General features: G+C 39.6%; 1 protein-coding gene across 2 annotated transcripts in view; it reads right to left on the bottom strand.

Annotated features, from left to right (window-relative positions):
• The window catches only part of LOC107983242 (protein eyes shut homolog), a 206,204-nt gene that overhangs the window by 82,705 nt on the left and 109,520 nt on the right, over positions 1 to 13,979 (bottom strand). For both annotated transcript variants that reach the window (XM_062969078.1, XM_062969079.1), the window contains exon 5: positions 7,733 to 7,847. In XM_062969078.1, coding sequence (XP_062825148.1) covers positions 7,733 to 7,847 — 115 coding nt within the window. The remainder of the gene's footprint in view (positions 1 to 7,732; positions 7,848 to 13,979) is intronic.

Below are 13,979 nucleotides of genomic sequence, written 5' to 3'. Positions count from 1 at the left end.
TTCAGCCCCCAAAAAGGTTTGAAAAACTCATCTTATATTCGAGTATATAAGGTAAGTGATATAAATTAGTTCTTACTTCTTATCCTGTAAACTAGTTCATGATCAGTACTTAAGGTTTTTAAAAATCACTCTAAAGGGAATTTGGTCAAAATTTTAAAAAATTAAACTTATCTTCATGTGTAAAAAGTCTCCATAACAGGTGCAAATGGCCTTTATGTGTCTGTCCAGCTCATACAGCCTTAGTTCATGGTTTAATATGTGGAATCTGAGAAGCTACTTTTAAGAGGAATCAATATAATGTCTGAGCAAGGGCAGATATTTTTCATAACAGGAGCGATTTGAGAAACTGCAAGACTCTTCTGGGTTGAGAGAATTGGCCGTCTGCAAGGATGTTGCCCAGGGGAAGCTTGGATTTTTTACTATCCTGTGGGAGGCTTCTCTCATTTTCCCACATGGGAAGCTGGAGCTGACAGACAGGAGCTCACCCCACTCCCTGGATTCATGGTGCTGGCATTTTGGTCATCAGTCCTTAACCCATTGCACCATTGGGGGCTCCTAACAAGGACAGATGATGTTCTGGGAACTACAACTTCAGCATGTGTTTCCTGAAATGGATTAAAGATGTGAGACAAGTGTATTGGGATTGAATTTGAGCCACTTTAGTAATTTTACAGAAAATCTGTTAAACCAATGTGTGGGAAAATCAACCCTGATTCTTTGGGCCATGTCTCATCATCAGCACAGAAGTCCTGTGAGTTTAGTGAAATAACTGAATTCTACTCCTGTCCCTCCCAGCTACATTTTTGCAGGTGAATAGGGTATATTATAGCAGCAGTTCTGTAGTATGTTTGGCTTCAAATAGATACTCACACTCCTGGCATATTGCCACCCATATTCTCCCCATAGGTCACACTTCCCTTGAGAGCAAGCCTTTGGAATGGCCTATACCTACATAAATATGTTGTCGAAGGCTTTCATGGCAGGAATCACTGGATTGTTGGGAATTTTACGGGCTGTATGGCCATGTTCCAGAAGCATTTTCTCCTGATATTTTGCCCCAAGGATTCCCCCAGGCAGGAAGAAGCCAGGCCATCAAGCTAGCAAGGCCATTAATGCTAATCAAGGTGATTAATTACAACATTCACACTTGCCTCCAACGGACAATAGTTCTTTCTCCCACCCTGGGCTTTCCATAGATATATAAACCTCCCTTGCTTAGTTTCCAGTATATCTCACAACCTCTGAGGATGCCTGCCATAGATGTGGGCAAAATGTCAGGAGAATATGCTTGTGGAACATAGCCATACAGCCCAGAAAACTCACAACAACCCTACATAAATAGCTGCTCTGGGAGTCTAGGAAAGGTTTATACCAATTCCAAACAATTCCTCTGAAGTGGCTAATTGTTTTATTGAAACATGGCAGCTCTCAAAACAAATATTCTGACCGATGGAACTGTTGGAGAGTTGGAGAAAATGTTCTTCAGTCTGGCAGTGGTTTTTGAGATATTCCATTATTCCTACTCCCCAAAAGGTGACTAGACAATCCTGCAAATATGAGAGGGGGTGGCTGGTGAGGAAATAGACCTGGGATAAGCATAGGGCGGCTATACAACTTAAGCTTAGCATCTTTGATGATGTTTTATTTTTTAAAAAGAAGACATGTGATTAAGGTGGGACAGAGCTAAATTGCTACTTTACTCACACATTCAATTTAACATAAACCTGAATGCCTCAATAGAGCTCAATATATTTTCAACCCTGCAAGAAGGGCCCAGTTGTTGTTGCTGCTCACAAAAATAGCACTCAGATATTTATAAATCAAACAAATATTTAAATGAAAATCCAACCTTAAGCATAAATCAAAGAAATAAATGGAATTTTAAAAAATCAGCACAGATCTACCTAAAAATAGAATAAAAGATGCTAAATAGAATGCAGTGATGTCAAGGGGAGGGGCATTCAAAAGCAGGCAAATGGAGAGCCAGATGGATTTCTAATTAAAGATTGTACTTCAACTGATTATTTAGCCAAAAACGACTGCCTTGTAGTTTGAATCTACTGGACAAGGAATAGCATGAATACCATATTTTAACAAAACCTATTTAAGATGTGGGGAAAGGAAAATAAGATTAAGCATGTTTTTGAGGTTCAGCAACAATTATGCTCAGCAGGGTCAAGCATGTCCAGTTTTACAACTGTTGATAAGTCTACTCAGGTACATCAATACAACACTCTGTGGCAATAATTGATTAATCAATAACAACTGGTAGAAGTTAATACAGCAGGACTTTGTGAAACTGAAAGATCTTTCAGGTTTATGCTCTGTTTATAAAGTAGTTCATCTGTCCAATCAAGTCTTTCTTTTCTCCTGGTTTTTTAAAGCACAGATTGTATAAATGAAATGGAAAGTCAATTTTCTAGGTAATGTCCCCAAACAGGTTTCAAATTCTGGTTAGCTAAATAAAATGTAAGTAAACTTCCCAACTGAATTTCTGGTGGTAGTGGCAGCCTATAAATATAGCTGTTCATTCCTTATATAGTATTAGATTGCTGTTGACTTCTATCAGTTGAATTTTACATATGATGAGCCTATGAATGAGAGACATCAATTCTTCTGATTTCTTGATTGCAATGTCTATTATGATTAGGCTAAGTTTAGGTATGGAAAATCTTGAACTGCTTCAATGTTTTCATCATTTACTTTGCGTAAATAATCTGTGGTCATTATTTTTTTTGTTTTCTTAATGTCCAATTGTAAACTTGTCTTTCTTCTTTTATTTTCCTCCTTAATTGTTTTAAGTCTTTGCTATTTCCTGCTAGTACTCTGGTGTCATCTGCATATCTTAAACTGTTAATATTCCTTCTTTCGATTTTCATGCCATCTTCCACTGAATCTAATTCTGGTTTATGTATGATACAATACAGTATACAAGTTAATCAGATAGAGTGATAAAATGCAGACTTGCTACTGATCTCCTTGCCAATCGAAACATGCCTTTGTAATAAACAAACTGTTAGTCTTGCAATATTCAGTCAGTCATTCTCCTACTTCAGTTCCTGACCTTGTGCCAAATTTTCCTACAATCTTTTATTCCACTTTGTTTTCTACTTTTGCATTCCAATCTTTAATGAGTAAAAAAAAAGTGCTGATTTCCCTCCAGCACCGATTCTTATTACCATATGTGGTGGACCTGTAAAAAGGCAAATTTTCTGGGTGAAAATTCAAATGAGTAATCCAAGAAATTCTTAAAACAAGAATCATCCTCAATCCAGAAAGTGCATTACTAGGAATACTGGATGATCAAATAAAAAAAGGAACATCAGAGAATACTGTAGTACATGTTAAAAGTGGCAAGAATTTTGGATGCTAAAAACTTAGGAAAATGATGTACCAACTGTAGAAAACTGAACAGCCAAGATGTTGAAAACTTTTTTGTGTGTGTGTCAGGAGCAACCGGAGTTGCTTCTGGAGTGAGAGAATTGGCCATCTGCAAGGATATTGCCCAGGGGATGCCCAGATGTTTTGATGTTTTACCATCCTTGTGGGAGGCTTCTGTCATGTCCCTGCATGGAGCTGGAGCTGATAGAGGGAGCTCATCAATTTTGCTGAAGGATAAATCATTGGACACATTCTCAGAAGAAGAAAAATACATGGTTCATGTTCATAGATGGTATAGAAAGTGCCAAAATGTGAAAAATATATTAAACTAGGCCACATTTATTTACTGTCAATAATGAAAATATTTTGTGGTAGTAATTCAGAAGATAATGAAATTCTAATAGTGATTTATCAGTAATTGCTCCTTTTCTGTCTTCTTTCACTGTTGGTGAACATAGTCAGTCGCTTCCTTGTCTGCAGGACAGTGAAACTGCTCTTGGTTTTACTCTGAAAAGATGTAAACACATCACCTTGGATTCCAGTTTAAAGTCCCTGATTTCAGTTTTAGACAAATTTCTTCTCTTTTGAGAATAGGGACAATTTTCCCACAAATGCTAGGAATCATGTGAAATTCACTCTTACTTTTAATTGGTGCAACCTCTAAGATGGGGTAAATGTTTAATCTTAATCTATCAGGCAGCAATTAGTCCATTGCACACTGTGAAAAACAGTCTTGGTTGATTCTGAAATATATGTCTGGTATTATATTTTTTCCAATTTCTTGACATTATTTTACACCGATGAGCACATTTTAGAAACGTCACTGTATGGGTGATATGTGAATATACACAGACACCATCTGGATAGAAGAATGAAATGAGATTAGGAGCAAAGAGAAACAAAAACCTAAAAGGAAAAAAAAACTGGCCCATGTTCATAACTGTCAGAGAAAGCCATCCTTAATGTTGGCAGATTAAAGCAAGTGCAGCTGCCTACAGCCCCAGATAAAGATGCCACAACAGGGACTGACACACTGAAAAGAGAATGGTGATAGTTTAATCCTGAGTTGTGTGTGCCTTCTAGGGCACTGTGTTTCAGTACAATATGAATTCTCAGCAAAAACACCAGTAATTTGTGCCAATTTCTCTAATCCTCTTCTTCATGCTTCCTTCTTCCACTTTGTCTGACCGGCATTATTTGTCAGACCCCGAGGCCTGTTATGTTAGTTTCCAAGCATATATTGCATCCTGCCTGGCTCTTCTTTCAGGCAAAACAAAATCCAGCCTTCTCCATACCAGCTTGTTTAGCTATATCTTTTCACAAATCTTCACCATGGTCTCAAACTACCTCCTGAGCAAGATGTGTGTTTAATAAGATTGTTGTTATTTTTGAAGTCATACTGACCAAAAAGCCATCTTTTCTGTGATAATCATATTTTCCCCACTATCTAGTAAGTATTTTCTTTTTCTTTTTTCAAAAGCTTGAATTGCTATTTTTGAAAGTCACGAGTGGAGTGCCGCAGGGTTCCATCCTAGGCCTGGTTCTGTTTAACATCTTTATTAACGACTTAGACAAAGGGTTAGAAAGCAAGATCATCAAGTTTGCAGATGACACTGAACTGGGAGGGATATCTAACACTCCTGAAGAAAGGAGCAGAATTCAAAACAATCTTAACAGACTAGAGAGATGTGCTGAAACTAACAAAATGAAGTTCAACAGGGATAAATGCAAGATACTTTTCTTCGGCAGAAAAAAAGGAATGCAAAGATACAGAATGGGGGACGCCTGGCTAGACAGCAGTACATGTGCAAAAGATCTTGGAGTCCTTGTGGACAACAAGTTAAACATGAGCCAACAATGTGATGCGGCTGCTAAGAAAGCCAATGGGATTTTGGCCTGCATCAATAGGGGTATAGCGTCTGGATCCAGGGAAGTCTTGCTACCCCTCTATTCTGCCTTGGTCAGACCACACCTGGAATACTGTGTCCAATTCTGGGCACCGCAGTTGAAGGGAGATGTTGACAAGCTGGAACGTGTCCAGAGGAGGGCAGTTAAAATGATCAAAGGTCTGGAGAACAAGCCCTATGAGGAGTGGCTTAAAGAACTGGGCATGTTTAGCCTGCAGAAGAGAAGGCTGAGAGGAGACATGATAGCCATGTACAAATATGTGAGGGGAAGTCATAGGGAGGAGGGAGCAAGCTTGTTTTCTGCTGCCCTGCTGACTAGGATGCGGAACAATGGCTTCAAACTACAGGAAAGGAGATTCCACCTGAACATCAGGAAGAACTTCCTCACTGTGTGAGCTGTTCGGCAGTGGAACTCTCTCCCGCAGACTGTGGTGGAGGCTCCTTCTTTGGAGCACTTCTCTGCTTCCCAAACCACCAAATGCCTTCCTGGCGACACCTTCCTGGTGAGGCTTCACCAGGAAGGCCTCACCAAGAAGGTGTTCAGGGCTCCCGGTGCCCGCGCTGGGCCTCCCGGTGCCTGCACTGGGCCCGCCTTTGGGGCCTCCAGAGATTGTGAGGTAAGTGGGGTTTATATATCTGTAAAAGGTCCAGGGTGAGAGAATTATCACCTTGATTAGCATTTAATGGCCCTGTGGCTTCAAGGCCTGGCTTCTTCTTGCCTGGGAGAATCTTTTTTTGGGAGGTGTTAGCTGTCCCTGATTGTTTACTGTCTGGATTTCTCCTGTTTTCAGAGTGTTGTTCTTTATTTATTGTCCTGATTTTAGAGTTTTTTAAATACCGGAGGCTATCTGAGTTATCTAAGTCCACACTGCCCTATATCCCTGTTCAATGTTTAGTGCTAAATTCGCAAATATAATAATTCCTACATAACATTACCATGTATTGAACTGCTTTTTCTGTTGCTTTGTTGTAAAACATGTTTTGGTGCTTAATTTGTAAAATCTTAATGTAATTTTATGTTTAATAGGCTTTTCCTTAATCCCTCCTTATTATCCAACATTTTTGTTTATACAATGCTTTTAGTTTTCAGTGATTGGTTTGGGAGGGGTGCCAAAATTCTGTTCACCTACACTTGAAAAATACCTAGAGCTGGCTCTGCCGTCACATGAAAAACATGAATTATGATTTTATTTTTTTTACGTCAGGAGCGACTTGAGAAATGGCAAGTCGCTTCTGGTGTGAGATCTACTCACACTTGCATGTTTTCGAACTGCTAGGTTGGCAGGAGCTGGGGCTAAGATGTCAACAATTGACCCTGGGACTTTTTACATACAAAGCAAAACATATTCTGTATCACAAAACTTTAGTTCCTCCATTAGAAATTGGGAAAGAACTTCAAACTTGGTTTCAATTTTAAAGTAAGTACAACTTCCTAAATATATCTCATTTTTGTTCTCACTTTAGTGTTCTCCAGATTCTCCATTTCTTCAGAACCTCTTACAAACTTTCATGACAGCATTCAGGCACATAAAAAGGCAAAGAGTGTGAAGGGACAAGGGAGAAAGATAAGGAATGAAGGAAGAATGAAAAAACCCACTAGGGTAACATGTTTGGTCAATTTGCGGTCAGAAAATGGTTCTTGATCATCGAAGTTATTAGTCTGGAAAATATAAATAAGGTAAGGAGGCATACCCTGATCACATTCCAGGTTCAGATATTATATCTAATGAGAAATCAGTTTCTACCTGAAATTGAGTTGTAAGCATAGCCCATACTTGGAAACAGAATTTTTGAGTTGAAACCCTATTTTCAGCTGGTTTAAATCATGGGTAACATCGATCCCAATGATTTCATTGGGGCCACTTTATCCTTAACTAACTCTGTATTCAAATATTTGAAAAGTATGGGAATCAGGCAGTTTCTTGATGTGTCCAGGGGAGAAATGTGTGGTGTAAAACTTTGTTTTACAGAAACAGAACATGAAATAAAAGTTATTAAAAGCCTTATCATTGTCCTACTTTGAAATCAGAGTAATTTATTTAAGTGATTGACGAACTCACTGACTACCCTTTGGTTAAAAGAAGCAGAAGAATGAATAGGGGGAAAAAAAGAATATTATGGTATCAGTTTGATTATTCTCTAAGTGGGTATCTGGCACTGATCCACAAATTAGCTATATATTCTTACAAGGATAAAAATGTCCAGTTATCTGATTCAGTTTAAAACAGAATCTCAGCAGAGAACTAATAAAAAAATCCATATTACCAGAGCTAATACTTCTTGTATTATTGACTGAAGTATATACTAAGTACATAAAAGTATTGCTTTTTCTTTACTCTGTGGGGTGGGATAAGGAAGTGAGATGCATTTTTCTAAAGTTCAGGCTGGCTGAGCTTTTCATATTTTTAAACCCCTGAATTCATTTACCATATTAAATTACTTACACTGAATCCTCCAATTATGTTGAGACACAATCCTTCATTCAGACAGTTGATGCTGAGCAGCCTGCAGTAGTCAATTACTTGCTCACAGTTCCTTCCAGTGTGTCCTGGCATGCAGCTGTAAATACAGCAGCATATTTCAGAAGACTTGAATTTTAAAGCACTAATTCCATTTAATTAGTTCCACAGTTCCACCAAATAACATGCTTCTATTAGGACTCTGGTCATTATCTTTATAAGATAAGTAATAAATATCATTAGAAACCCCAATAATGCATTGTCAGTAAATTATCCAAATTAGATTGATTTTTGGTTAAAAAAAAAACCTACTCAACCCTGGTTTTGTCCTTTTATTGAATTTAAAAAACTTTTATTGGTGTTGAATATCACCTTCTAGAAACTCATGTATGTAATCAACAACCTTGAGTTAAATTGATACCTAATAGCAAACTCTTTATAGGAGCCTTGAGAAGCTATTAGAATAGATGGCACTATTACTGGGAAACAGAGAAAAATAATGACAAATGAGATTTAGAACAGTGAGCAAATTATCACTATATAACACTACATAATGGGTAGGCTAACCATAGTCAATAATGATACACAGAGGCTTGAGGAAACAATAGTTAGTGGATAATGACATGGTTTTTTTTTTCATAACTCCAATTATAGATTTTCTTTTAAGACAAGAACCAAAGTTTCTGCCCTGTAGTGGTTTAAATATCAATTAATGAAAATGATTCAGTTTTGATTATTTTCTCTCTGGCATTACTTCTGTTGTACCAAGTGCCTACTGTTTGGATGGTGATACTAACCTTGCCTAAACCATACATGTTGTTTTCAAGTATTTTTTTTATTGTAAATGGAAACACATTAAGAAATGCTAACAAATAGAATGAACCATATAACTCAAAATATTTCCAGTAGAATGTCATTCTCCCTGAGGAATCATGGGTTTTTTAATTAACAAGGGAAATAAGTTGTACTATGTATAGATGGACTAAGATTCCAAATCCTGACATTTTCATAAGGAAAAAAACCCTACATAGTACCTTAGTGGCTACCCACTCCTGTCCAGCAATTGAGCTCCAATCAATAGACCAGAACCCCGTCTTTACTCTGGAGACTGGTGGTAAACGCAAAAAAAGCTGTGAAACTGCAACTGAGAAGGAAGGAAGACACTAGAGAAATGGATTGTTCACAGATAGTAAATTTACAACCTCATCAGACAGGGATAAATTCAACCACATTCTCCACTTAGCCTTCCCTTTAAGCACGGAGCCCACTGACTCCCATTACATGATGCACAACTACTTCTAATGGTGTTCTGTGCTTAAAGGGAAGGTGAAGTGAAGCATGCCGCTTCCACAGCAACACAAGAGGCTTCCCGTATTCCACCAGGAACAATGGGGCAAGCCGCCGGTTGACGCCTCCGCCGTGGGATGGTGAAGTGGGTGAGTCAGGCGATGCAGGACATGGGGTAATAGGTACCCCCTCCCAATGGGGGGAATCAATGTTTGATTATTCCTGTAGCCTTTGTGATGAGGTCATTGAATGGACATGGGCAAAGCACATCTAAATCTGCTAGCAAAGTGCACCAACATTTCTGGCCCATTTCATCCCACAATGACTGAAAGCATAGAATATCTATAGAACTCTTTTGAATTAATTATTCAGACAAAGGATGGGAGGAAGCTACACTGAGTATTAAGGTTTCCCTGTGAGCCCTGCCTGTTGAGCCAATCAGAACAGAAGAAAGCCTTGGCATGTCTTTTTGCCAAGCCGGACTTCCATTTTTCTGTTGTGAGCAGGCTTCTGAGAGAGACAGATAAGTGATCTAAATTCTGAGTGCCGCTTACATCTCTGCATCGCTTGGCTTGCTTTTAGATTCAAATAGCAATAAATAAACTGTCAACTGGTTCTTATGACACAAGGCAAGATTCAAATGTGGGGTAGAGGTATCTTCTTTCCACAATAAAATGAAGAGATAATGTATATCTTTTTAAAAGAATGGCTAATGCTCCTTCAGGTGGTGTGGCTCCCACTAAAATATGTGTTTAAAAAGGGTGTCTTAACTAAGCTTCATTGAAAGGGTGTTGAGGAGAAACGATGCCAAAAAGGGTGGTTTCCTAAGTCTGATGCCTTAACACAGGTGTTATTGAAGGATCTGAGGATGAATGATGCCAGAAAATGTGGTTTCTAAAGTTTGATGCTGCAAACCCAAGTGTTATTGAAGGATATAAGGAGACAGGATCCCAGAATTCTTAAGTCTGATGTCTTAAACCTAGGTCTAGTTGAAGGATATGAGAAGAAAAAGTGACAGAAAGGGGAGCCTGGGAAGTTCCCCCATTGACATTGCCGCTAATGGGCCAGATTTTACTGGGGCAAAAATGTATCTTTTGGCTGCCAGATTGAAAAATGGAATTTTACCTGCCAGAATTTGGCAGGCTTTTGAAAAATGGATAAGGAAGCCACTGAAATCTGGACACTGAAAATGTCACAAGGTTTAGCCAAATTGCACACCCCTACTAAGTATGTTGATCTTCCAGGTATCTAATAAGTAAAGATGTCTCCATCAGATAATCATTTGTGCTTATTTCTAGTGGCTATTACTAGGTATGATGTAGTCCAGCAAAGATAAGGAATACACATTTTACAGAGTTCCCTGTGCAATGTATACCTTTGCATGTTGTGTGTATAAAGGCTTCCCAGCTACAGATAAATGTACAAACCTATTCCACATGAATGTACACATCAAGCATTCTGGCATCGTGTTTTTGTTTTTTTGAATTAGATATACACCTTACACATTTTGTTTGCTATTTTACAAACTCTTTTACATTTATCTTTCTAAAAAGCTAGACATGATAATTTAAATATATGCCTGAAGTTGGGGTCAAATAAAATGTAAAGTATTCATAATATATTTGAAAACTTTCTTCTTTGTTTTATACTAGTGCTAGTGCATGGAAACCATATACTGATGAAGAATTACTATGAGGCTAGGTAGAACAAACGTTTTACTATCTTTATTCCTCTTAGGTTCTGACACTTGAAGAGAGAAAATGGTATATTAGGTTCCATACCAAAGCCTGTAAAAGATATAAAGAGCAACAGGATGACATTACGATATAAAGTAGTTGTATATCACAGTTGAAGTGCGAAAAATTAAATTGAATCTGTTTGGTTATAGGTGTAGAATAGAAAAGAGCAATTTGCAAACAAAAAGCAAGAATGAGTTGAGAAAAATCTAAGAAGTTGATAGATATAAGTTGCAAAACTTATTCAAATTGAGAGAGGTAAGTCATCGGCTTCAGCTAAGACTAGACAACTGGAACAAAATGGATGAGACTTGATTCAATTTGGATTTTTTTTGTTAAAAAGAAAAATGAATGATGCAGCACATCATGTTCATACGCCAGACTGTTTCTTAGAATGAGGCAACTTGGAGAAACTCCCTTTCAATTGTATTGGATCAGTCTTCATTGTATTAGACCATTGTTCTTACGGGCTAGGGCTGATAGAAACTGCAGTCCAATAACATTTGATGACTACGAGTTCCCCATCCTAATGTAAAATAACACATTGCTTTGACGGTCAGGAAAGTGGAGGGATACATGGGGAGTTGTGTAGTGTCAGTTATAGCCCCCACTCCATTATCTCATTTTAGCAAGTTAAAAACTACATTTTTAATGGTGGTGGCAGCAGATATTTTTTTCTGCATTTGCAAAATTCTTTCTATAGAAAAAAGCTACAATTATAATGGACAATGCAGGTGGTGCAGACGGAGAAGGAGGAAATAAAAGTCCAGTTACTCCTATCACACCATTTAAATATCTGGCTCATCCTCATTTTATTTCAGTCTCCCAATACTCTGAATTTCCCATTTTTTAAAACTTATTTTGTTTAACCTTGTCATGTTGTCAGAATAACCAAGCAATTAAAACATCACTAATTTTCTCCTTTAAGAAGTAATGAGTGATTTCAGAAATGTTTTCTTCTATGAGAAAAACTTCAAGAAATTACATAGTTTCTTTTTGTAGACTATTCACAATTTGGGAGAAGATCTTTCAATTGTCAAGCCAGTTGGGGAGTGGGAAGCAAAAGGAAAATGAAAATCTTTTCACAGCCTCTAGTCAGAATTGGGGTTTGGAGGACTTTACAGAAAAAACAGAAATTAGATTATCAGCTGCCAAACATCTCGTACAACATCCTCATTTACAAATGTTACTTCCACAAGTCTTTGCTCCCAATTTTTCAAAGGAACTATCAAACTTGATGGTAATATTCACCATGCCTCCACCCCACCTCAGTCGATTTGACAGCTTTAACATCTTTTTGTGTGTGACGATTTCTGTACAATTTTGGGGCTAAGAAAGGGTAACGCAGGGCAAGTTGCAGAAATACAGTACCCTGGAAAAGCTGAAAACTTTTTCAATAGAAGCTGTTCAGCTTTGGCCTGGTAAGGAAAAAACCCCAGCAAATCTATAGGTTATTTATGTTTTCTGCACCAATTTATGAAGGGATCAGAATTCCACTTTGGACCCTTTTAGGAAAATTGGCAAATTCCCATTCCATCACTGGTGTAGAATAAGTTCTAAACTAGAAAAAAATCTTGTCCATCCAAGATCTATATATATAAAAGAGTGATGGAATCGCGGCACCGGGCAAAACAGCAAAACTACAGGCTCCCCAACCTCGAAATTTGACAACACAACCCATCATCCACGCCTCTAGGTTGATACAACAAAAAAATCCCGTCAAAAACCTCCACGGGGTCTTAAAAACCCAGCCGTCAGCCTGGCTGGAAGGCCCCATGGTGGTCGGAGGAGGGGCCTCCATGCGGTGGGGCCGCGGAGTAAAAATTGTCAGGCTGCAGCGGGGTCCAAGCAGGCATGGAACAATCCCCCCCCCGCGAAGAGCCACCGCAGCCTCCTCCATGTACCACAGGCCCCCCCATGACCCACTTCAGCCTCCCGCCAGACGGAGGGAGGCTGCGAGATCCCAAGGTTTCTTTCTCTTTTTGTTTTGGATGTTGAGGCCTGCAGAGCAGAAGGTGGGGGGGCTTCCAGAAAGCCCCCCCCATGAAGACCACCGCAGCCTCCTCCGTGCCCCGCAGGCCTCAGGGCAGCCCCATCCATGAGAGAGCCGGAGCCAGAAGCTTCCCCCCCCCCCCGAAGAGCCACCTCCGCCTCCCGCCAGGCCGGAGGGAGGCTGCAAGGACCAAGGTTTCTTTTCTTTTAACAATTTATTTTCTTTTGGAGATAGAGGCCTAAAGGGGTGGCCTCAAGGCCGGGAAGCGCCGCGGCCCCAAGGAGGGAGGCCGCCAGGCCACAATGTTTTTGTTTAGGTTTTTTTTTTACATGGAGGCCTCCAGAGGCGGAGGCAGGGGTGGCCGCAAGGCTGGGAAGAGCCCCCCCCACTGTGTCTTAAAGGGTCCTAAAGCCCCCCTCCCCTTTCGCCCTCTTCAGAGGAGGGCCCTGCCTTCCCAGCCTCAGCTGCCTGGGCCTTTGTCTCTCTTCCAGGGATTGGAAAGAGGGGCCGCCTGCCTGTACTCTCAGGCAACAAATATCATATCTACAGTTATTGTGGTGTAATAATACAGAACAATATAATCTCTAAAATCAGGACATTCAATAAAGAGGAACACTCTGAAAATGGGAATTCCAGAAAGGAAACAACCAAGGCCAGCTAACACCTCCCAACAAACAATTCCCCCAGGCAGGAAGCAACAATATAATCTCAAAAATCAGGACATTCAATAAAGAGGAACACTCTGAAAATGGGAATTCCAGAAAGGAAACAACCAGGGCCAGCTAACACCTCCCAACAAACGATTCCCCCAGGCAGGAAGCAACAATATAATCTCTAAAATCAGGACATTAAATAAAGAACAACACTCTGAAAATGGGAATTCCAGAAAGGAAACAACCAGGGCCAGCTAACACCTCCCAACAAACAATCCCCCAGGCAGGAAGCAACCAGGCTTCCAAACAGCATGGCTATTCAGTGCTGTTCAACCTAACCAAGCAAGATTTCCCCTTCATAGTACACCCTCAGGGTTTCAAGCCATGAGGCTACTCCGTCTCATTCAGCCTGCCCAAGAAAGGATGCCCCTATGTAGAAAGCAGTCAGTCTTTGAAACAGCGAGGCTATTCAGTACCATTCAAATTGGCTAAAAAACCATTTCCCCAAAACGCAAGTACCCAGCCTTCCAAGCAGCAAACCTATTCCATTGTATTCCAGCTCA

Source organism: Anolis carolinensis, chromosome 1 (genome assembly GCF_035594765.1).
Source record: "Anolis carolinensis isolate JA03-04 chromosome 1, rAnoCar3.1.pri, whole genome shotgun sequence".
NCBI classification, from domain to species: Eukaryota; Metazoa; Chordata; class Lepidosauria; order Squamata; family Dactyloidae; genus Anolis; species Anolis carolinensis.
This window is presented reverse-complemented; position numbering and strand designations above follow the sequence as displayed.